This window comes from Pelodiscus sinensis, chromosome 20 (genome assembly GCF_049634645.1).
Source record: "Pelodiscus sinensis isolate JC-2024 chromosome 20, ASM4963464v1, whole genome shotgun sequence".
NCBI classification, from domain to species: domain Eukaryota; kingdom Metazoa; phylum Chordata; order Testudines; family Trionychidae; genus Pelodiscus; species Pelodiscus sinensis.
This window is the reverse complement of record NC_134730.1, coordinates 2,714,869-2,739,358: the sequence shown is the minus strand read 5'-3', so window position 1 is coordinate 2,739,358 and position 24,490 is coordinate 2,714,869. Positions and strand designations below refer to the sequence as shown.

Sequence of the window (24,490 nt, the reverse complement as noted above, 5' to 3'; positions counted from 1 at the left end):
GGCCGGCTCCGGCTTGTGCGCGAGGCAGAGCGGGACGGCTCCGGGCAGCACAGAAATGTGGTGGGACGAGGAAAATCGTGGTGGGGGAGGGGGCACTATAGGTGCACAAACGTGTCGAATCAAAGGCAGTAAAAATCTTAAACGGACTAAACTGTTCCACAGAATGTCTATGGCCGGCCAGCCCGTGCTCTAAGAATACGGCGATAGGGCCCGAGTACCGAACACCTGGCCAGGATGCCGAGAGGAACAGAGAAACGCTTAGGGAGACTAGGGAGGAGAGGCAAGTAAAAACTTGATGCCAAGGGGGGGTTTGCAATGGCCCCATATTACCTGGGTGACGGGAAGCAAAGATAAAGTTTCTGGACACTTGAAATGGCTGCTTCTTGGAGCAGCAAGTCCTAGAACCCACCAGAGGAGAAGTAATTCTCAATCCGGGATTTGACCCCTGGACCACTCAGTAATAGTGACCGTAAAATAATTCAACTTAACATCCCTGTGGCGGGAAAACACCTCGGCAGTCCAACACGATGGCAGTAAGTTGCGAAAGGGGAACTACACAAAAATGAGGAAGTTAAACAGAAATTAAAAGGTACCGTGCCAAAAGATTTGATGATGATAGAAATGTAGCTGTGTTAGTCTGGTGTAGCTGAAACAAAAGACAGGACTATGTAGCACTTTAAAGACTAACAAGATGGTTTATTAGGTGATGAGCTTTCCTGGGCCAGACCCACTTCCTCAGATCAAATAGTGGAAGGAAATTGGCACAACCATATATACCAAAGGATACAATTAAAAAAATGAACACATAAGAAAAGGACAAATCAAATTTCAGAACAGAAGGGGAATTGGGGGAGGGGGGAGATAAATGTCTGTGAGCTAATGATATTAGAGGTGATAATTGGGGAAGCTATCTTTGTAATGGGTAAGATAATTAGAGTCTTTATTCAAACTTAGGCATAAAGTGTCGAATTTAAGCATGAATGACAGTTCAGAGGATTCTCTTTCAAGTGTAGTCTTATATGAGAGACTTTTCAGCTTGGAAAACAGATGATTAAGGGAGGGGATAAGCAGGGGCAGCTCGTCCATACAGGCGAACTAAGCGGTCTCCTAGGGCACCAAGTTAAATGGGGCGCCAAATGGTGGCGCAATATCATTGAGGGGTTTGGGGGGGGGGGCGCCGATTGCCTGGTTCGCCTAGGGCGCCAGTTGCTGGCAGCTAGTCTAGGGCCGCCCCTGGGGATAAGAGGAAGGTCTATAAAATCATGACAAGTGTTGAGACAGTAAATAAGGGAGGTATTATTTACTCCCTCCAATAGTTTTGGTTTTATTTTGCCAAATGAAATTAATAGGCTGCAAGTTTAAAAGAAATAAAAAGGACGTATTTCTTCACCCAGCACCTAGTCAACCTGTGGAACTCCTTGCCAAAGGATATTGTGAAGACCAGGACCGTAACAGAGTTAAAAAAAACTAGATACATGCATGGAGGTTACGTCCATCCATGGCCATTAGCCAGGATGGGTAGGGATGGTGGCCCTGGCCTGTTTGCCAGAAGCTGGGAATGGGCCACAGGGATGGGTCACTTGTTCTGTCCAGGGCTAGATGGAGTGTGCGTGACCCTCTGGCTGCTCTGACGCGGCGCTCCCCCTGCGCACCGTGGCGAGTAGATTCCTGACACCGGCGGGGGGGGCTGTCTGTGTGGGGACCACGAGTGACAGGGAGGGAGCGTCACAGCCGTGGCCTCGTCTCAGGAGGCCCGAGGGGCGCACGGGGGAAAGGAGGCGGTCCGGGGTCAGTGGGGAAAGCATCTCTGCTGGCGGGCACGGCTCCTGCGGCCCCACTGGGAAAGCCCCAGGGAGCTCGCAGTGGGATGGCCCTCCGTAGAACCCAGTCAGGCTCCTTCCTCAGGCGCTCTGCGGCCCACGGGAGGGGAGGCTCAGGGGCTCGCCGTCCTTCGGAGGCATCAGAGACACCCGGGCGGGGGCCAGGTCCCGCTTGGTGCCGGATCCATACGTGCTCGGAGTCTGTTACCGGCCCCGCCAGGGACCTCTCGTTCCCCCAGCAGCAGGCCCTGCTGTTAGCCCGGCTCAGTTCCCAGGGCCGCACATGCCTGCATATGTGTGTGTGTGTGCGCGTGCCTGCATGTGTGTGTGTGTGTGTGTGTGTGCCTGCATGTGTGTAAGTGCGTGTGTGTGTACACGTGTAAGTGCCTGCGTGTGTGTGTGTGTGTGTGTGTGTGCCTGCATGTGTGTAAGTGCGTGTGTGTGTGTGCGCGTGCCTGCATATGTGTGTGTGTGTGTGTGTGCCTGCATGTGTGTAAGTGCGTGTGTGTGTACACGTGTAAGTGCCTGCGTGTGTGTGTGTGTGTGTGTGTGCCTGCATGTGTGTAAGTGCGTGTGTGTGTACACGTGTAAGTGCCTGCGTGTGTGTGTGTGTTTCAGTGACATGCCCGGCGAGGGGCAGGCAGAGAGGCTGGTGTGTGGGGAGAGGACGGAGACGCGCGCCAGAGACAGAGGGGCTCTCTTGCAGGGTGGAGCAGAGAGCTGCCCGCCAGCACACGGCTGCTACACGCATGCAGATGAGAAACCCAGGAATCCAGCGTGGCGGGAAGTGGGGAGACCCTTCTGCAGCCCGGTGAGAGGACACACATGGGGGGGCCGAGTGCCACTGCAGACACAGCTACTCTGAAATCTGCCCCCACCCGCCGAGCTAACAGCCAGACCCCGGCGCACTCCGACAGCCCTCCTGGACGCGGCGGGATTTGGGGGGATGAGCGGGGAGACCCAGCCGGGCCGAGAGCCCGGAGCACAAAGGTGCAGCAGTGATGCCAGGCCCCCGGGGACACGGACTGCAGCTCACGCCCCCAAGAGCGGCCCCGACTCCCAGGGCATCTCGACCCAGCCCCGAATGGCGCCGCTTGCTGGAAAGCCCCCGACGTGCGGCTCGTTCTAGCCGCGGGGGGGCGAGGGCTCTGCCGACACTAACTAACCACTGTCGGGAGTCAGCCGTGGCTCGCGGCCGTGAGCTAGAGACAAAGCTCCCGGCAAACAGCCCCGGCGGCTGGCCCGGCGCTCAAACAGCAGCCAAACGGTCCAGGAGCCAGGCTGCTGGAGCGCCGCCCGGGGAGATGTTCACAGCCAGGGAGAGGGGTGAGGCTGAGAGACCCGCTCGGAGGAGCCATCCCCGGCTCTGAGCTAACGCAGCTGGAACGGAGACGAGCCAAGAGAGGCCAGCGGGGACGGAGCCGGTGGTTAGAAAAGCCCCGGACTCTGTACTAGTGGCACAGAAGGAGGGACCGTGCCAAGGAGAGAGGGGGCTCGTACCTGCCAGCCGCACCCGCGCCAACAAGCACCTGCCCGTGTCTAGCCTCCTCGGCAAAGCCCTCGCCGCGCTCTCCGGCTGCCACGGAGATTCGGTTCCACCGGCAGCCCCGTCCCCGCCTCGGGTCTCTCGCCCTGACAGAACACCCCCACCACCTTGGCTCCCTCTCCTCCCACCAGCATACTCCCCGGACCCGACAGACCCGGAGGAGAAATTCCGAGCTGGGAGATTCCTGCCTCCCCTCCCCAGCAGGGAAGGGCCAAGAGTCTTAAAAGAGAGCGCTAGCTCAGAGAGGAGAGGCTGCGGGTCACAGCCCGGATGAGAGAGCAGGAAGCAGCTCTACAGGCGGACACGCATTTGGTTCCTCCGCAGAGACACTGATGTGCTAACAGGAAAATCTCAATCGCAGGCGTCAGGTCACAAGCAAACTCTTCCGTGCAGGAATAAATCAAACCAAGAGACAGTGAAAAATTACACGTCCCCAAATCTCCATAAACCTCAGATTTATAGGGACCCAGGGGACAGAAAGAAAAATACAACAGAATCCTGAAAAGCCCATGGATAGAAAATATGAGCAATGCTTTCTCGAACCAAAAAAATCACCGCGGTACAGCCGGTGGCATAAATCGAGAGCTGGGAAAGTTAAATGGCATTTTTAACACACCTGTCAAGGACTCTAAGTAGGACATCAGTGGAAATATACAGAACCCAACAGAAAAGGGAAAAGAGAGCAGAGCTGGTTTAAGAGGGATTGTATTAAGAATATAATAAGACAATGAGAGTGCTTCTTAACCCAGAGATCGTGGTCCCAGACCTCCGATTCCCCTGCCAACACCAACCACAGGGGCACTGCTTAGAGAGAAATTATCTGAAAGCAAGGACACTCCAGACACCAGTGGCTAGACTATTGCCATGGGATTAGAGATTGGTCTTCAAGTCTATGCCCTAACACAGAATTCCTGTGTGACCTTGGTCAAGTCACATAGAGTATGTCTACACTACAGCACTAATTCCAACTAACTTAATTCAAATTAGTTCATTCAAACTAAGCTAATTCAAACTAGTGCATCTAGACCTAAAAACTAGTTTGAATTAGCATTTTGCTAATTCGAACTAGTATGTCCACACTGAGTGGACCCTGAACCGAGGTTAAGGCTGGCCGGAAGCAGTGCCGGCAGGGCATCAGATTAGGACTTAGAGCGTGGAGCTGCTGTCTCAGGCTAGCCGAGGGCTGTGCTTAAAGGGACCCGACTCCCACCCCGGCCAGACAGTTCTCAAGGGTTCCCTGCTCGCATGTCTAACTCGATGAGGGACAGCAAAGCAGTCCTGGCTTGGAGTGCCCTGAGTGCCCACACTCGGCACATCACAGCACTTGGCCATCAGCCCGGCTGCACTTGCCGCAGGCTGCCATCCGGGGAGGGGAGTCAATCAGGGGGCTGCAGGAGAGCTTCCACCCCGAGGAGCCCGCAGAGCCACCCCAGTCCTCCCCATCGGGGGCTCATACCCCATTCCTCCCTCACCTCCTTCCACTTACCCCTCCCTAGCCCCCCTTCCTGATGTACAAAATAAAGGACACGTGTGTTCAAAAATAGAAACTCTCTTTATTGAACAAAACTCGGGGAGACTGGGAAAAAGAGGTGGGAGAGGGGAGGGCAACTAAAATGATCAGGAATTTGGAACAGGTCCCATATGAAGAAAGGCTAAAGAGACTGGGACTTCTCAGCTTAGAAAAGAGGAGACTGAGGGGGGATATGATAGAGGTCTATAAAAGCATGAGTGGTGTGGAGAGGGTGCATAAAGAAAAGTTCTTCATTGGTTCCCATAATAGAAGGACTAGAGGACACCAAATGAAATGAATGGGTAGCAGGCTTCAAATTAATAACAGAAAGTTCTTCTTCACAAAGCAAAGAGTCAACCTGTGGAACTTCTTGCTGCAGGAGGCTGTGAAGGCTAGAACTAGAACAGAGTTTAAAGAGAAGTGAGATAAAATCATGGAGGTTGGGTCCATGGAGTGCTATTAGCCAGGGGGTAGAAATGGTGTCCCTGGCCTCTGTTTGTGGCAGGCTGGAGATGGATGGCACGAGACAAATGGATTGGTCATTGTCTTCGGTCCATCCCCTCCAGGGTACCTAGTGTTGGCCGCTGTCGGCAGACAGGCTACTGGGCTAGATGGACCTTTGGTCTGACCCAGTACGGCCATTGTAAGCTCAGGGTCGGGGGTCTCACTGGACCACCTTGATTTTCATGCACACCTGCTCCTGGGTGGCCAGGCTGGCAGCTATCCTGCCCTAGACGGCCACTTTCCTGTGCCTAGTGCGGAGGTCGTGGATGAGGTCCATGATATGTCCGCACCAGACCAGGCGGGCGCCCGCCTCTTGCGGACCCGGGCAGGCTCCCGGGAGCCGCCAGCCTGGTCCCGGGAAGAGGCGGAGGGCTGGGTGGCAGTGGGTGGGTGGCTGGCTCGTGCCGTGCCAGGTGCAGGGTCTGCTGGCTGGGTGCTGGCAGGCTTGCACCTGACACAGGAACCGTAGCCAGCCCGTGCCCCTTTAAGGGGTCTGGGGCCGGGAGGGGGCCAGAAGAGTTTCCCTGGTGGTGCCCAGAGTGGCCACCAGGGAAAGATGGGGAGGGCTAGCCTCCCACTAGTTCGAATTAAGGGGCTACACACCCCTTAATTCGAACTGCTTAATTCGAACTAGGCTTAGTCCTCGTGGAATGAGGTTTCCCTAGTTCGAATTAAGTTCGAACTAGAGGTTTGCTAGTGTAGCGCCTATCAAAGTTAATTCGAACAAACGTCTGTTAGTTCGAATTAACTTTGTAGTGTAGACAGACCCCCAGTGTCTCCGAGCCTTAGGTCCCCATCTGCACAAGGATAACAGCCTTGCCCTGCCTCACAAGAAGGGGAGAATAAATACCCTATGGCTCTGTCTATACTGCGAGTTTTTGCAGCAGAAATTATGCTAATGAGGGACTCTAACATATTTTCTGCTGTTTCTTTTTGCACAAAAGCAGCAGCGTAGCCGGTATAGGCATAAGGGAGAGGCATAAGACTCTTGCACAAAACAGGGGTTTTGCGCAAAATGGAAGCAGCTACACTGTTTCTTTTTGCGCAAAAACCTCTTGCACAAAAAGAAATGGCAGAAAATATGCTAACGAGATTGTGACTTATGCAAATGAGCCCCTCATTAGCATATTTTCTGCTGCAAAAACTCGCAGTGTAGACAGAGCCATAGGGTATTTATCCTCCCCCTTTTGTGAGGCAGAGCAAGGCTGTTATCCTTGTGCAGATGGGGACCTAAGGCTATGAGGGGCTCAGATTTAGAGCAAGGGGTACCTAACAGGTAAATTATAGGTTTGGGAGGGAAATCTACTCCCAATTAGGGAGACAGCTGCTACAGCTCCAAAGGATTATGCAGGCTAGAGTTTCAGGGAAGGTATCGCGAGGTTTGGAAAGATCCGATTTTTATGGGCAAATGTCAATTTCACCGGACACAGACAAATGGGTGAAAAAAGTCTTTCCAGGCTTCTCATCAAAATTCCCAAGCAGACAATGTAAGAAAAACCCACCAGAGAACATACCGGAGTCAAAACTCAAGGGCTGCGTTGAGACTGGCAAAAACTTGCCAGCTGTCTACACTGGCCACTTGAATTTGCGCAAGAACACTGACGTTGTAATGTACAAAATCAGTGCTTCTTGCACAAATTCTTTCACGCTCCTGCTCAGGGATAAGCCCTCTGGTGCAAGAATACTTGTGCAAGAGGGCCAGTGTAGACAGGCACCTTCTTTTTTTGCGCAAGAAAGCCCAATGGCTAAAATGGCCATCAGAGCTTTCTTGCGCAAAAGTGCATCTAGACTGGCCATGAATGCGTTTGCGCAAAAGCACTTTTTGCGCAAAAGCATCCGTGCCAATCTAGACGCTCTTTTCTTACCCATTACCAAGATAGATTCCCCAATTATCACCTTTAATACCATTAGCTCACAGACATCCCACTCTCCCCACCTCTAATATCTATTCACAGACACTTACCTTCCTTCCGCCCCCCCCCCCCCCCCCGCATCCCCCTCCTGTTCTGCAATGTGATTTGTCCTTTTCATATGTGTTCATTTTTTAAATTGTATCCTTTGGTATATATGGTTGTGACTATTTTCTTCCACTATTTGATCTGAGGAAGTGGGTCTGGCCCACGAAAGCTCATCACCTAATAAACCATCTTGTTAGTCTTTAAAGTGCTACATTGTCCTGCATTTTGCTTCAGCTACCCCAGACTAACACGGCTACATTTCTATCACTATTTTAATGGAAAAACTTTTCCGTTAAAAGTATTTCCGCAAAATCATGCCAGTCTAGATGCAGCCAACGATTCGGACTTTTGAATTAGGCTGGTTACAAAAGGACTAGCGCAGGAATAGTAAAAACAGGCCCGATAGAAGGATGCTGCAGGTGGACGGGGGTTTTTGATTTTCATTTGTAAAGCTTTAGGTTTTTGAAGCTCAATGGTCACAATCATTAAATATTATTGCGCCGTTATTGGCACAACTGTGAACATTTAAATAACTGGAAAAATGCTTGAAGAGAAACATATCAGGGGAAATAATAATTTAAAAAATGCATTGAATTCTGCCACGCCGCAACCTCAGCCTGCAGCAGAATCCAAGATCTGGGAGTCAGTGAAAGTGACCAGTGGAGAACTAAAGAGGGATGCGAGGAAATGCTTTTTCACACAACTGACAATTAGCCGGCAGGAACCAGGGCCGCTGGACACGGCGCGGGCAAGAGCGAGAAAGGAATTAGACAATGATAACAAGAATATCCAGCCGGAGAACAGGCAATGCTAAAAATAGATGAGCTACTGGGAATGGATCTAAGCCCTCCCGCTTCAGGGAGTTAGTCAGTTTCTGACTATGGGGGTCAGGCTTTTGAGCAAGATAGTCTATCAGCGCCTGCTGTGCGACCTGCGTCTCCCTCTGAAGCGCCGGGTGCAGGCTGGTGCTGAGGTCAGGCCGTGGGCTAGGTGGACTTGAGCTCTGCAGGGTTCTCATGTTCTGGCATGAGGTGCAACCCACCCCAAACGTCGACCTCCAGATCAGAACCTCTAACGTCCCGCTAACGCCACCCTGGTCTCCATCCAGAGCGAGCTCAGGGGAGAAAAATGTCTCAGGTTCCTGGACAGAGAAAAGGATTCTTCTCTGGAGCGGTCAGAAGTCGAGCGTCAGCATCTCACATATGAGCAGCCAATTGGGGCAGACCAAAGGTCCATCAGCCCAGGGCCTGTCTGTCGACAGTGGCCAATGCCAGGTGCCAAGGGGACGAAGGGGTGAGAGCAGAGGGGGCTGGGTGATTTAAATGGGCCCAGAGGCCGCTGACGGCCATGCAGTGGGGCTACGGCACAAGCAGCCAGCACCCGGGCCTCAGAGATGGGAGGGGTCTCCGTGCACTACCCCCACCCCAGGCACCGACTCTGCAGCTCCCATTGGCCAGGAACCACAGCCAATGGGAGTTGCAGGGGCGGTGCTCGAGGTAAGCACCATCCCTCCCTCACTCTCCCTGCACCTGAATCCCTGGCCCCAGATTAGAGCTCGCACTCCTCTCGCCCCCTGCCCCAAACTCCCTCCCCGAGCTTGTGCCCCGTTTGTCTCGCGGGAGTCGTGGGGGCTGCCCGCCCCTCCGGTTTCCATAATACCATCACCTCCCTTCTTGAATGGCCCCAAAGGGCGGGGGAAATTGACGTCGCCTCTCCCTGATGGGCCGGCTCTCCTGGGACAGACTCACAGCCGCTCCCCAGCGGGGGTGGGCACAGACCCTTGGACACGAGCCTTTGCGGGGGGAAGGGGGCAGCCGAGGCGGCTCGTGGCAGAAGCGGGAGCTCCCCAGGGCAGTGCTGATTTCGTCCCTCACCGCCAAGGACCGCGCACAGAGACGCAGCCCGACTGCCAGGCACAAGTGTCCCTCGCGCTGCCTGCTCTGTTCACTGCCTCCGGGGCACCTGCCGCTGCCCTCGGACAGGTGGCAGCTTACTGGGCTGCATGGACCTCCCTGCCCCCGGCGCATGGCGGGCAGGCCCAGCCCCGGGCGGATGCACAGGGACCAGCTCTGGAAGAAGAACTGGCAGCCCCCCCCCCCCCCAAAGCTGGCTGAGCAACGTGGCCAGAAGGCAGGCGTGAGACCAGACCCCGGCTGCAGCTGACGGGCCCTATGGAAGCGGGAGGCAGGGTTGTGCCATGCTCCGGACGCCTGCAGGCGGGAGATGGCGGCCGTCACAGGCGGTCCAGATGCCGATGCGAGCTGGACTGCGATCCTCTCGGAGGCGCGTGGGGAGGCCGGGCGCGGGGCCGCGGGAGGCATTAGTGGCTGGTTTGGCCAGCCGCAGGCGTGGCCGTTCCCCTTCCGGGCACAGGATGCGGGCGCTGGCTCGCCGGCGTGGAGACGGCTTGCAATGGGCGGGCGACTGGGCAGACCCGGCAGCGAAGGACAGGAGATAAAACGCCATGTGCCAGGGAAGCGTCAGCCCGGGTTTTGTGACGGGAAGTCACGCCTCCCCGAGCCGGGAGCATTCTCCGTGGACGCGTGAGGAGAGGCAGCCAGGGGCTAGAATGTCCCTGGACTGTCCGAAAGCCTTGGAAAAGGTCCCTCGCCAAAGGTAGAGTAGCTACTCGGGGATAACGCTCCTGGGTCAAGCTGGGAGCCGAAGGGCAGGAAGAAAGGGGCAGTTTTCACTATGCCGACAACTGGGGGACCCCAAGGATGCGATTCAGTAACAAGCTGGAAAGCGGAGCCGACCCCGAGCGGCAAAACCTGCCGCCGCCACGAAACAACTCGCGAGGGCGAAGTCCAAAGCTGAGCGCAACGCGTTCTGTCAGGATCTCTCAAACCCAGGGGAGGGGCAACGCAAGAGGAGGAGAAATTGAACATTGACCGGTCGCTGGAAAAAACGGTGCTAGGAACGATGAGGAAAGGGATGGAGAAGAAGGCAGAAAATATCCTCATGCCCTTGGATAAATCCATGGGGCAGCCCCTGCCCCCGCCCCCTTGAACGCTGCGTCCAGCGCTGGCCGCCCCGTCCCCAGGAGAGAGCGGAACTTGGAAAGGTTCAGAGACAGGCAGCGGGACGATCCAGGGTGCGGAGCGGCTTCTACCGAAGCCGAGAGGAAAGTCGGGGTCGGTCCTGCCTCGGGCAGGGGGCTGGACTCGATGCCTCCTGAGGTCTCTGCCCGCCCTGGGATTCTAGGACAAGTTTTGGGCTGGTCGGCCGAGGGAGGAGACTATTAAGGGGGGAGTTAAGGGACTTGCACACAGTCACCCTGGGAGCCTGCGGCAGGACAGGGACTCGCAGCCCGGTCTCCCAAGGGCCAAGCTAGTGCCCTACCCACTGGGCCAGACTTCCCCTCTTCACAGCCACCACCTTCAGGTGCCTGGCCCTGCGGTGGCATGGGAGTGCCTGTGGGAAGCACTGCCCCCCCGTGATGCCTGACGTGGGGGGGAGGAACAGCACAAGGCAGGACCCCCCAGGGCCAGGGCGCCCGCAGAGGTAGACGGCAGGGGGCCAGCCCGGCGGCCATGTGCTGCGAATCACAAGCAGCGTGTTACCTGCTGCCCCCTTTCAGCTGGGCTCAGACGGCGCCCAGCCCCCGCCGCTCGCCGGCGCACACAATGCCCCAGCGCACAATGCCGGAGCTCGGCCTTCGCCTATTGTCTCTCCTGGGCCCCGCCGAGGCTGGGAACGGGGTCAGGGGCCCTGCCGAGGGGCCTGCCGCCTGCGCACGGGGACGTGCCGGCACCGTGGCTGGAGGAGGGCAGGGGAGCCGTGTAAAGCTGCTGCACGGAGCCCGGCGGCCGCTGGCTCTCTGGCTGCCCCCGCCCCTCCCTGTTTCCACGTCCCTAGCTCCCTGCACCCCAACGGCCAGGCTGGGGGACTCGCTGGGGGCTCGGGAGGGGGAGATGGAGGCAGCCTCAGAGACTCCCCTCGGGGCCCCCGTGCAGGACGCAGCAGGCTGGGCCAGGCGCTGCCCGGTGCTGAGCCTTGCAGTGGGGCCGCTCGGCGCCACGTACAAACCGTCCGCACCACAGCAGCAGCCCTTGGCCTGCGCGCCACCCCCTGCGCCTCAAAGCACCTGGCGAGGCCCGGGCACGAGGGGGCACGAGGGGCACGAGGGGGCACGAGGGGCACGAGGGGCCACGAGGGGGCACGAGGGGCCACGAGGGGGCACTAGCCCTACGCTGCAGGCGCGTGTGCGATTGGCCGGAGGGCAAGGAGTTGCTGGCAGTCACAGCCCCAGGAACCCAGATGCGCCCTCCGTGCTCTAACCGCTAGCTCATTCTCCCCTTTACTCTAGCCCAGGGATGGGCAGGCTGCAACGACAGATCACCACTGCCCAGGCTAGAGGGGCCAGGAAGAGACACGCGGGTCCCAGCTGAGCCTGGATCCAGCTCAAGCAGAGATCAGGGAGAGGGGCAGCCCCAAGTTCTGAGCCTGCCTGTGCCTGTGCCAATGACTTGGCAAGTCAGTCCCACTCCGTGCCTCAGTTTCCCCATCTGTATGTGCCCCAGCTCGGCACTAACACAGCGGCCATGCAGAACTTCGCTCCAATCCCCGCCCCGAGAGCGCAGGCTCTTACTGTGGGAGAATCGCTGTAAGCGGTTAGCAGTGCAGAGCCTAGGACACACAGCGGAGCAGTTCTGATCCCACCCCTAGAGGCCAGTGGCGACCCAACTCCCCTCCTCCTCCCTAGACAGTCTTACAGCGGCAGGGCCCTGGGGGGCGTGCGGGGGGAGAGGACACTGACCTGGCCCGCTGTCCTAGCCTTCTGGCGGGGTGGCGAGGCGCCCAGATCCTCGTGCATTCTGTCCAGCAGCCAGAGCAGGAACTCCAGGGCGTCGTGCTGCGCGTTGCCCCGGAACTGGGTGCCGTACTTGGCGACGGTGTTCTGCAAGACAGGGCGGGGGCGTTAGCCAGCTTAGGGGGTGGCACGAGGCTGGTTAGTATGCCCGGGCCTGCTGCCCGGCGGCCACATCACCTTGGGCTGGTCTTGGCCTGTCTCTCAACCCACCAGGCAGCACGGGGGGAGGGGGAGATCTCACACCCCAGGCAGCATTGCCAGGGTACCCGTGGGGGGATCCCCCTGCTGAGTCTCTGGTGGTGCGGGGCCCAGAACCACTTCCAACCAACAGCCAGACTCTTCCCGGCTCCGGCGTTACTGGCCAGCCCACGCTGGAGCGCTGACTCCAGAGGCCAGGCGCTTCGTGGCCCATCACCAGCCCTGGGCCCTGCCCACCCCACTGGTGTCTGGGGTGTCCAGTGGCTGGAGGTGCCCTGCGTGCGCTGGGAGAGCAGACACGGAGTCAATGGGCCGGGTTATTCCCGAGCAGCGCTCTCCGAAAGTCCACGCCGGGGAGTCAATCCGTTTGGTGCCACGCCCCACCCACCACGGAAATGTCCCTCCGAGTCAGCTGGCGCGGTTGCAAGCCAGGGGCAGGGAATGCAGGGCCCTGGATTAAGCCTCTACAGAGCTCGGCCCCTTTGCACATCCCAGCTGCTTGACTTTGATCTCAGGGCTGTGGCAACTCACTGCGCTGTCTGCTCTGCTCCCGGGAATTAACCCTGAGCCACTCCTGGCCAGGGAGAGCGGGCTGCCCCGCCAACATGGGGGCCGGCCGGAGGGGGAGGGAGGCGGGCTGCCCCGCTTACCCGGGGGCCGGCCGGAGGGGGAGGGAGGCGGGCTGCCCCGCTTACCCGGGGGCCGGCCGGAGGGGGAGGGAGGCGGGCTGCCCCGCCAACATGGGGGCCGGCCGGAGGGGGAGGGAGGCGGGCTGCCCCGCTTACCCGGGGGCCGGCCGGAGGGGGAGGGAGGCGGGCTGCCCCGCTTACCCGGGGGCCGGCCGGAGGGGGAGGGAGGCGGGCTGCCCCGCCAACATGGGGGCCGGCCGGAGGGGGAGGGAGGCGGGCTGCCCCGCTTACCCGGGGGCCGGCCGGAGGGGGAGGGAGGCGGGCTGCCCCGCTTACCCGGGGGCCGGCCGGAGGGGGAGGGAGGCGGGCTGCCCCGCTTACCCGGGGGCCGGCCGGAGGGGGAGGGAGGCGGGCTGCCCCGCTTACCCGGGGGGCCGGCCGGAGGGGGAGGGAGGCGGGCTGCCCCGCTTACCCGGGGGCCGGCCGGAGGGGGAGGGAGGCGGGCTGCCCCGCTTACCCGGGGGCCGGCCAGAGGTTGGAGGGAGGCGGGCTGCCCCGCTTACCCGGGGGCCGGCCGGAGGGGGAGGGAGGCGGGCTGCCCCGCTTACCCGGGGGCCGGCCGGAGGGGGAGGGAGGCGGGCTGCCCCGCTTACCCGGGGGCCGGCCGGAGGGGGAGGGAGGCGGGCTGCCCCGCTTACCCGGGGGCCGGCCGGAGGGGGAGGGAGGCGGGCTGCCCCGCTTACCCGGGGGGCCGGCCGGAGGGGGAGGGAGGCGGGCGGGCTGCCCCGCTTACCCGGGGGCCGGCCGGAGGGGGAGGGAGGCGGGCTGCCCCGCTTACCCAGGGGCCAGCGGGAGGGGGAGGGAGGCGGGCTGCCCCGCTTACCCGGGGGCCGGCCGGAGGGGGAGGGAGGCGGGCTGCCCCGCTTACCCGGGGGGCCGGCCGGAGGGGGAGGGAGGCGGGCTGCCCCGCTTACCCGGGGGCCGGCCGGAGGGGGAGGGAGGCGGGCTGCCCCGCTTACCCGGGGGCCGGCCGGAGGGGGAGGGAGGCGGGCTGCCCCGCTTACCCGGGGGCCGGCCGGAGGGGGAGGGAGGCGGGCTGCCCCGCTTACCCGGGGGCCGGCCGGAGGGGGAGGGAGGCGGGCTGCCCCGCTTACCCGGGGGCCGGCGGGAGGGGGAGGGAGGCGGGCTGCCCCGCTTACCCGGGGGCCGGCCGGAGGGGGAGGGAGGCGGGCTGCCCCGCTTACCCGGGGGGCCGGCCGGAGGGGGAGGGAGGCGGGCTGCCCCGCTTACCCGGGGGCCGGCCAGAGGTTGGAGGGAGGCGGGCTGCCCCGCTTACCCGGGGGCCGGCCAGAGGTTGGAGGGAGGCGGGCTGCCCCGCTTACCCGGGGGCCGGCCGGAGGGGGAGGGAGGCGGGCTGCCCCGCTTACCCGGGGGGCCGGCGGGAGGGGGAGGGAGGCGGGCTGCCCCGCTTACCCGGGGGGCCGGCCGGAGGGGGAGGGAGGCGGGCTGCCCCGCTTACCCGGGGGCCGGCCGGAGGGGGAGGGAGGCGGGCTGCCCCGCTTACCCGGGGGCCGGCCGGAGGGGGAGGGAGGCGGGCTGCCCCGCTTACCCGGGGGCCGGCCGGAGGGGGAGGGAGGCGGGCTGCCCCGCTTACCCGGGGGCCGGCGGGAGGGGGAGGGAGGCGGGCTGCCCCGCTTACCCGGGGGCCGGCCGGAGGGGGAGGGAGGCGGGCTGCCCCGCTTACCCGGGGGCCGGCCGGAGGGGGAGGGAGGCGGGCTGCCCCGCTTACCCGGGGGCCGGCCAGAGGTTGGAGGGAGGCGGGCTGCCCCGCTTACCCGGGGGCCGGCTGGAGGGGGAGGGAGGCGGGCTGCCCCGCTTACCCGGGGGCCGGCCGGAGGGGGAGGGAGGCGGGCTGCCCCGCTTACCCAGGGGCCGGCGGGAGGGGGAGGGAGGCGGGCTGCCCCGCTTACCCGGGGGCCGGCCGGAGGGGGAGGGAGGCGGGCTGCCCCGCTTACCCGGGGGCCGGCCGGAGGGGGAGGGAGGCGGGCTGCCCCGCTTACCCGGGGGCCGGCCGGAGGGGGAGGGAGGCGGGCTGCCCCGCTTACCCGGGGGCCGGCCGGAGGGGGAGGGAGGCGGGCTGCCCCGCTTACCCAGGGGCCGGCGGGAGGGGGAGGGAGGCGGGCTGCCCCGCTTACCCGGGGGCCGGCCGGAGGGGGAGGGAGGCGGGCTGCCCAGCTTACCCGGGGGTCGGCCGGAGGGGGAGGGAGGCGGGCTGCCCCGCTTACCCAGGGGCCGGCGGGAGGGGGAGGGAGGCGGGCTGCCCCGCTTACCCGGGGGCCGGCCGGAGGGGGAGGGAGGCGGGCTGCCCAGCTTACCCGGGGGTCGGCCGGAGGGGGAGGGAGGCGGGCTGCCCCGCTTACCCGGGGGGCTGGCCGGAGGGGGAGGGAGGCGGGCTGCCCAGCTTACCCGGGGGGCCGGCCGGAGGGGGAGGGAGGCGGGCTGCCCAGCTTACCCGGGGGCCGGCCGGAGGGGGAGGGAGGCGGGCTGCCCCGCTTACCCGGGGGCCGGCCGGAGGGGGAGGGAGACGGGCTGCCCCGCTTACCCGGGGGGCCGGCCGGAGGGGGAGGGAGGCGGGCTGCCCCGCTTACCCGGGGGGCCGGCCGGAGGGGGAGGGAGGCGGGCTGCCCCGCTTACCCGGGGGGCCGGCCGGAGGGGGAGGGAGGCGGGCTGCCCCGCTTACCCGGGGGCCGGCCGGAGGGGGAGGGAGGCGGGCTGCCCCGCTTACCCGGGGGGCCGGCCGGAGGGGGAGGGAGGCGGGCTGCCCCGCTTACCCGGGGGGCCGGCCGGAGGGGGAGGGAGGCGGGCTGCCCCGCTTACCCGGGGGGCCGGCCGGAGGGGGAGGGAGGCGGGCTGCCCCGCTTACCCGGGGGGCCGGCCGGAGGGGGAGGGAGGCGGGCTGCCCCGCTTACCCGGGGGCCGGCCGGAGGGGGAGGGAGGCGGGCTGCCCCGCTTACCCGGGGGCCGGCCGGAGGTTGGAGGGAGGCGGGCTGCCCCGCTTACCCGGGGGCCGGCTGGAGGGGGAGGGAGGCGGGCTGCCCCGCTTACCCAGGGGCCGGCGGGAGGGGGGGGGAGGCGGGCTGCCCCGCTTACCCGGGGGCCGGCTGGAGGGGGAGGGAGGCGGGCTGCCCCGCTTACCCGGGGGCCGGCCGGAGGGGGAGGGAGGCGGGCTGCCCCGCTTACCCGGGGGCCGGCCGGAGGGGGAGGGAGGCGGGCTGCCCCGCTTACCCGGGGGGCCGGCCGGAGGGGGAGGGAGGCGGGCTGCCCCGCTTACCCGGGGGGCCGGCCGGAGGGGGAGGGAGGCGGGCTGCCCCGCTTACCCGGGGGGCCGGCCGGAGGGGGAGGGAGGCGGGCTGCCCCGCTTACCCGGGGGCCGGCCAGAGGTTGGAGGGAGGCGGGCTGCCCCGCTTACCCGGGGGCCGGCTGGAGGGGGAGGGAGGCGGGCTGCCCCGCTTACCCAGGGGCCGGCGGGAGGGGGAGGGAGGCGGGCTGCCCCGCTTACCCGGGGGCCGGCTGGAGGGGGAGGGAGGCGGGCTGCCCCGCTTACCCGGGGGCCGGCCGGAGGGGGAGGGAGGCGGGCTGCCCCGCTTACCCGGGGGCCGGCCGGAGGGGGAGGGAGGCGGGCTGCCCCGCTTACCCGGGGGCCGGCCGGAGGGGGAGGGAGGCGGGCTGCCCCGCTTACCCAGGGGCCGGCGGGAGGGGGAGGGAGGCGGGCTGCCCCGCTTACCCGGGGGCCGGCCGGAGGGGGAGGGAGGCGGGCTGCCCAGCTTACCCGGGGGCCGGCCGGAGGGGGAGGGAGGCGGGCTGCCCAGCTTACCCGGGGGCCGGCCGGAGGGGGAGGGAGGCGGGCTGCCCAGCTTACCCGGGGGTCGGCCGGAGGGGGAGGGAGGCGGGCTGCCCCGCTTACCCGGGGGGCTGGCCGGAGGGGGAGGGAGGCGGGCTGCCCAGCTTACCCGGGGGCCGGCCGGAGGGGGAGGGAGGCGGGCTGCCCCGCTTACCCGGGGGCCGGCCGGAGGGGGAGGGAGACGGGCTGCCCCGCTTACCCGGGGGGCCGGCCGGAGGGGGAGGGAGGCGGGCTGCCCCGCTTACCCGGGGGGCCGGCCAGAGGGGGAGGGAGGCGGGCTGCCCCGCTTACCCGGGGGCCGGCCGGAGGGGGAGGGAGGCGGGCTGCCCCGCTTACCCGGGGGCCGGCCAGAGGTTGGAGGGAGGCGGGCTGCCCCGCTTACCCGGGGGCCGGCTGGAGGGGGAGGGAGGCGGGCTGCCCCGCTTACCCAGGGGCCGGCGGGAGGGGGAGGGAGGCGGGCTGCCCCGCTTACCCGGGGGCCGGCCGGAGGGGGAGGGAGGCGGGCTGCCCCGCTTACCCGGGGGCCGGCCGGAGGGGGAGGGAGGCGGGCTGCCCCGCTTACCCGGGGGCCGGCCGGAGGGGGAGGGAGGCGGGCTGCCCCGCTTACCCGGGGGGCCGGCCGGAGGGGGAGGGAGGCGGGCTGCCCCGCTTACCCGGGGGCCGGCCGGAGGGGGAGGGAGGCGGGCTGCCCCGCTTACCCGGGGGGCCGGCGGGAGGGGGAGGGAGGCGGGCTGCCCCGCTTACCCGGGGGGCCGGCGGGAGGGGGAGGGAGGCGGGCTGCCCCGCTTACCCGGGGGCCGGCCGGAGGGGGAGGGAGGCGGGCTGCCCCGCTTACCCGGGGGCCGGCCGGAGGGGGAGGGAGGCGGGCTGCCCCGCTTACCCGGGGGCCGGCCGGAGGGGGAGGGAGACGGGCTGCCCCGCTTATCCGGGGGCCGGCCGGAGGGGGAGGGAGGCGGGCTGCCCCGCTTACCCGGGGGCCGGCCGGAGGGGGAGGGAGGCGGGCTGCCCCGCTTACCCGGGGGCCGGCCGGAGGGGGAGGGAGGCGGGCTGCCCCGCTTACCCGGGGGCCGGCCGGAGGGGGAGGGAGGCGGGCTGCCCCGCTTACCCGGGGGCCGGCCGGAGGGGGAGGGAGGCGGGCTGCCCCGCTTACCCGGGGGCCGGCCGGAGGGGGAGGGAGGCGGGCTGCCCCGCTTACCCGGGGGCCGGCCAGAGGTTGGAGGGAGGCGGGCTGCCCCGCTTACCCGGGGGCCGGCTGGAGGGGGAGGGAGGCGGGCTGCCCCGCTTACCCAGGGGCCGGCGGGAGGGGGAGGGAGGCGGGCTGCCCCGCTTACCCGGGGGCCGGCTGGAGGGGGAGGGAGGCGGGCTGCCCCGCTTACCCGGGGGCCGGCCGGAGGGGGAGGGAGGCGGGCTGCCCCGCTTACCCGGGGGCCGGCCGGAGGGGGAGGGAGGCGGGCTGCCCCGCTTACCCGGGGGCCGGCCGGAGGGGGAGGGAGGCGGGCTGCCCCGCTTACCCAGGGGCCGGCGGGAGGGGGAGGGAGGCGGGCTGCCCCGCTTACCCGGGGGCCGGCCGGAGGGGGAGGGAGGCGGGCTGCCCAGCTTACCCGGGGGCCGGCCGGAGGGGGAGGGAGGCGGGCTGCCCAGCTTACCCGGGGGCCGGCCGGAGGGGGAGGGAGGCGGGCTGCCCAGCTTACCCGGGGGTCGGCCGGAGGGGGAGGGAGGCGGGCTGCCCCGCTTACCCGGGGGGCTGGCCGGAGGGGGAGGGAGGCGGGCTGCCCAGCTTACCCGGGGGCCGGCCGGAGGGGGAGGGAGGCGGGCTGCCCCGCTTACCCGGGGGCCGGCCGGAGGGGGAGGGAGACGGGCTGCCCCGCTTACCCGGGGGGCCGGCCGGAGGGGGAGGGAGGCGGGCTGCCCCGCTTACCCGGGGGGCCGGCCGGAGGGGGAGGGAGGCGGGCTGCCCCGCTTACCCGGGGGGCCGGCCGGAGGGGGAGGGAGGCGGGCTGCCCCGCTTACCCGGGGGCCGGCCGGAGGGGGAGGGAGGCGGGCTGCCCCGCTTACCCGGGGGGCCGGCCGGAGGGGGAGGGAGGCGGGCTGCCCCGCTTACCCGGGGGGCCGGCCGGAGGGGGAGGGAGGCGGGCTGCCCCGCTTACCCGGGGGGCCGGCCGGAGGGGGAGGGAGGCGGGCTGCCCCGCTTACCCGGGGGGCCGGCCGGAGGGGGAGGGAGGCGGGCTGCCCCGCTTACCCGGGGGGCCGGCCGGAGGGGGAGGGAGGCGGGCTGCCCCGCTTACCCGGGGGCCGGCCGGAGGGGGAGGGAGGCGGGCTGCCCCGCTTACCCGGGGGCCGGCCGGAGGGGGAGGGAGGCGGGCTGCCCCGCTTACCCGGGGGCCGGCCGGAGGGGGAGGGAGGCGGGCTGCCCCGCTTACCCGGGGGCCGGCCAGAGGTTGGAGGGAGGCGGGCTGCCCCGCTTACCCGGGGGCCGGCCGGAGGGGGAGGGAGGCGGGCTGCCCCGCTTACCCGGGGGCCGGCGGGAGGGGGAGGGAGGCGGGCTGCCCCGCTTACCCGGGGGCCGGCGGGAGGGGGAGGGAGGCGGGCTGCCCCGCTTACCCGGGGGCCGGCCGGAGGGGGAGGGAGGCGGGCTGCCCCGCTTACCCGGGGGCCGGCCGGAGGGGGAGGGAGGCGGGCTGCCCCGCTTACCCGGGGGCCGGCCGGAGGGGGAGGGAGGCGGGCTGCCCCGCTTACCCGGGGGCCGGCCGGAGGGGGAGGGAGGCGGGCTGCCCCGCTTACCCGGGGGGCCGGCCGGAGGGGGAGGGAGGCGGGCTGCCCCGCTTACCCGGGGGCCGGCCGGAGGGGGAGGGAGGCGGGCTGCCCAGCTTACCCGGGGGCCGGCGGGAGGGGGAGGGAGGCGGGCTGCCCAGCTTACCCGGGGGCCGGCGGGAGGGGGAGGGAGGCGGGCTGCCCCGCTTACCCGGGGGCCGGCGGGAGGGGGAGGGAGGCGGGCTGCCCCGCTTACCCGGGGGCCGGCGGGAGGGGGAGGGAGGCGGGCTGCCCCGCTTACCCGGGGGCCGGCCGGAGGGGGAGGGAGGCGGGCTGCCCCGCTTACCCGGGGGCCGGCCGGAGGGGGAGGGAGGCGGGCTGCCCCGCTTACCCGGGGGCCGGCCGGAGGGGGAGGGAGACGGGCTGCCCCGCTTATCCGGGGGCCGGCCGGAGGGGGAGGGAGGCGGGCTGCCCCGCTTACCCGGGGGCCGGCCGGAGGGGGAGGGAGGCGGGCTGCCCCGCTTACCCGGGGGCCGGCCGGAGGGGGAGGGAGGCGGGCTGCCCCGCTTACCCGGGGGCCGGCCGGAGGGGGAGGGAGGCGGGCTGCCCCGCTTACCCGGGGGCCGGCCGGAGGGGGAGGGAGGCGGGCTGCCCCGCTTACCCGGGGGCCGGCCGGAGGGGGAGGGAGGCGGGCTGCCCCGCTTACCCGGGGGGCCGGCCGGAGGGGGAGGACTCAAGGAATTGCAGGAGGAGTTGGTTGGGGCTCAGCAGGGCAAGGCTGCTGCAGAGCCAGGGAAGGGTGAACTGCTGCTTAAGGAAGCTCATAGGGAGGAGAGTCCTGGCAGTGCTTGTAGCGAGCAGGTTGCAGTGACTGTGGGAGGTGACAGGGCCTGGCTTGGGGAAGGCGTTCAGGAGAAAGCTCTGCCTGGAAACGGCAGCAGCTTGTTGTGTGAGGCGCTTGTTGCAGCGCCTGACGGACAGAAATTGTCCATTAGCAGTGACTCCACTGACTTGGATGTGGACAAACCCAGTGTGGATGGGGGTGGAGAAGTCTCGGAGGGACTGAGGGTTGTTCCAGATGAGGCAGGAACAGCCAGAGAACTGGAGCAGGCTGATGACCCAGTGACTGTGGGTGACCAGCTTGCTGGGAAGTCAGTGTGTGTGGGACAGGATTGTTCCCAGGTGAAGGAGGAGAGTGGGAACTTAGTGTCTCAGATTCAGGAGAAGGGCTGTGTAGCTAAGTATGCAGAGCAGAATGGCTGTGTGGTCACTCTCCCTAGGACGCAGGAGATGGCAGTTATGCTCCCATCTCTGGACACGGTGGACACTCATACTCAATCAGGGAGGTTGATATCTGGTTCCATGTGGAAACAGAGGTTAGAGAGGGACAGAGGAGAGACTTGGGAGTCTACAGCTCACTGCTGTTACCCCACTGAGTGGGGGAAGGGGGAGAATTCCAGGGCCATTGTGAGCCAGGGAGTCACACCCAGCCAGCCCTTTGTCTTGGGCAGGCCAGAGGTTTCAGGCCTGGAGCCCACAGGACAAGGGGGAGGGGCAGGACTTGCTTTGGCCAAGAAGATTTGCAGGTTGAACCTGAGGGGCCAAAACTGCAATGGGGTGGGGCCAGAGAAGGGGCCTGATGGAGAATGTCACTATGCACCCGAGATAGGATTGTTCTTGTTACCGATGTTAATTCTTGTAACCAATGGATTATTGCTGCAGAGAATCGTAAGGGTGTATGATGTGCCTGATCTTATGGAAACACCTTGTAACTTGTCAGGGAATGTGCCCAGTGACAGGCTGTACATAAAAGGACATTGTAATGTTGATATTTCATGGTTAATGCTTGTAACTGGTCCAGGAACTTCTTACAGGACAAAAAAGGTTCCAGCCAGAAGGTCCTGTGTGGAAAAGGGAAACTGAGGCACGCCACCATTTTGTTTTCGTGGATAAGTGCGAAAATGCCTACACTATTTGGGATGAGAATACCTGCATTCACACAATGTTAATTGTGGTTCAGAGAGTTGCCAGAGCTGGCCTGGATAAATTCACTACTTTCTTCAACTCTGGGCAAAATCACCTGACATACATGGGGATCATGCTACAAAGGCAGATCCAATTAGTTCTGGGTCTTACCAAGTTTTACCTTGGGATTCTAAGACAATGCAAGGATGTGGTTGTTGCTATGACAGACCTTGCAGTAATGAAGCCTATTTTTGGCGAACTGGGTTCTCATACACTGATCCAGCTCTGTACTGCTGTTTCTAACATTGGGTTAGAACATGTGATGACACAGAGCCAAAGCATGGGGAGGCCGGTGATGCCCTCAGTGATGTTACTGGCATCACGTCCTGCGTCAGTTTTGTGTTGGGGGTGTCACGTTACTGGATCTTGAGGGGAGCAGCCAGATCATGGCTGCACCCATAGGTGGGGGTGCTGGCCCCAACAATGGTATAAAAGGGGGCCATGTGAGGTATTGAATAGAAGCTGACTGTTTGCTGATCCTGTGTACGCTATTTATGTGAGTGTATAATGTCTGTGTGAGTAGGTAGGTATCTGTAATCTGTGTGGAAACTGAATATTTCTCTGAACGTGGTTGAGCATTGGGCAGAGCCTATGAACATGCTAATTAGTGAGGCCCTGTGGGACAATGGCACTTGATGGGCCAAGGACACACCTAAAGCCTGAGGGCGGAGGCCTAAGAGCTGCAGCAGAGAGAGGCTGACGGCCAGGTGACCGGCTGCGGCCAAGGAGAGGCCAGGAAGGAGGTATAAAGAGGCCATGTGGGGGACTCCATTTGGTTCTCAGCTCAGCACTTCATCCCAGAGGCAGCATTGCAGGGATGGAAGAGCCCGGAAGACCTGTGAACCCATCCTGATCCTAGGATGCACAACAAGAACTTTTAAACCAGCAGCTGTAACATCTCTGCTAGAGCCTGCACCAAGAACTGGGAGATTCGGTGCATGTAACGTACTATTCCTTTAACAACCTGACTCTCATGCTTTTCTTTCTTGTAATAATAAACCTTTAGTTGTTAGATGCTAAAGGATTGGCCCAGCGTGATTTGTGGGTAAGGTCCAAAGGGTAAATTGACCAGGGATCTGTGGCTGGTTTCTTGGAACCGGACAGAACTTGTTCGGGGTAGGTGGGATTGGGTGCTAGGACCCCCCATCTGTGTATGAGGCCCGGGGCGTTGCTGGAGTGTCGGAGGGGTTTTGCTCGTGAGGCTTCAGGCAGGCGGCTGAAGCGCTCGGTGGGACTGGTTTGTGGCCTGTTTGGGGAGGTCACCAGTCTGGGGGCTGTAAGGAGCCCCGAAGTTGAGCAATTCGCCCTGAGCGGATGCCCTCAGCTGTGCCCAGACACGGCCCGGTCCATCACACCCAGCTGCATGGCAAGGAAGATAGGGAGCGGGGCCTGGCAGCGGGAGCCACAGGATAACAGGGGCCCAGTTCACCTGCCACAGGGCCAGCATCCAGGGGGGCTCGGAGTGGCGCTGCCCCCCCCCCCCGACGGCAGCCAGAGAGGGGACCCAGAAGCTGCTCCCGGACTGCAGTCCTAGGGGCGTGTCCAGCCCAGGAAGGGGAGCCAGGCAAGGCTGGGACACAAGGGGAGCAGCCCCCCCGGTGTCCTCGCTGGAGGAGTTTGCCCTTCCCTCTGCCACCCAGCATCCCCACCCACGCCCAGGGCCAACAGGCCAGCCGCCTGCCAGCTCTGCCTGGCTGCCCAACCTTCCTGGGGGCTGGAAAAACAGGTTTGCAGATCAATAGCGCCTTGGCGACAAAGGTTAGGCAGCGGGAAGCGAGCCAGGCCAGGCTGGGGGACGCAGGGGACATGGGCACCCGTGGGCAGAGCGGAGGGAGAACGTGGGAGGCCCCAAAGCCCCACAGAGAAAGGGAAACTGGGGGGCAGGGCTCCCGTAAGAGCTGGCAATGGCGGCTGCAAGAGGCAGAATCCCGACTTGCTGCCCACGTGGCACCAATCCAGCCCAAAAGCAGGGACTCCAGATTCACACCAGGCTGCCCGGAGATCAGTGGCTGGGGGACGAGGAGCCGGGAGGAACCCGGCGCCGCGACCCTCGGAGCGTTACCCCGGGAGGACCCCCGGCGCCGCGTCCCTCGGAGCGTTACCCCGGGAGGAGCCCGGCGCCGTGTCCCTCGGAGCGTTACCCCGGGAGGAGCCCGGCGCCGCGTCCCTCGGAGCGTTACCCCGGGAGGACCCCCGGCGCCGCGTCCCTCGGAGCGTTACCCCGGGAGGAGCCCGGCGCCGTGTCCCTCGGAGCGTTACCCCGGGAGGAGCCCGGCGCCGTGTCCCTCGGAGCGTTACCCCGGGAGGACCCCCGGCGCCGCGTCCCTCGGAGCGTTACCCCGGGAGGAGCCCGGCGCCGTGTCCCTCGGAGCGTTACCCCGGGAGGAGCCCGGCGCCGCGTCCCTCGGAGCGTTACCCCGGGAGGAGCCCGGCGCCGCGTCCCTCGGAGCGTTACCCCGGGAGGAGCCCGGCGCCGTGTCCCTCGGAGCGTTACCCCGGGAGGACCCCGGCGCCGCATCCCTCGGAGCGTTACCCCGGGAGGAGCCCGGCGCCGTGTCCCTCGGAGCGTTACCCCGGGAGGACCCCAGAGCCGTGTCCCTCGGAGCGTTACCCCGGGAGGAGCCCGGCGCCACGTCCCTCGGAGCGTTACCCCGGGAGGACCCCAGAGCTGTGTCACTCGGAGCGCTACCCCGGGAGGACCCCAGAGCTGTGTCACTCGGAGCGCTACCCCGGGAGGACCCCAGAGCTGTGTCACTCGGAGCGCTACCCCGGGAGGACCCCAGAGCTGTGTCACTCGGAGCTACCCAGAGGTGACCCGCAAACACACTGAACTCG

At 65.5% G+C, this 24,490-nt stretch overlaps 1 protein-coding gene across 1 annotated transcript in view; it reads right to left on the bottom strand.

Annotated features, from left to right (window-relative positions):
• Positions 1-24,490, bottom strand: part of USP43 (ubiquitin specific peptidase 43) — an 85,908-nt gene that overhangs the window by 52,245 nt on the left and 9,173 nt on the right. Inside the window, exon 2 of the mRNA XM_075903490.1 lies at positions 12,098-12,238. Within this exon, the coding sequence (XP_075759605.1) occupies positions 12,098-12,238 (141 nt within the window). The remainder of the gene's footprint in view (positions 1-12,097; positions 12,239-24,490) is intronic.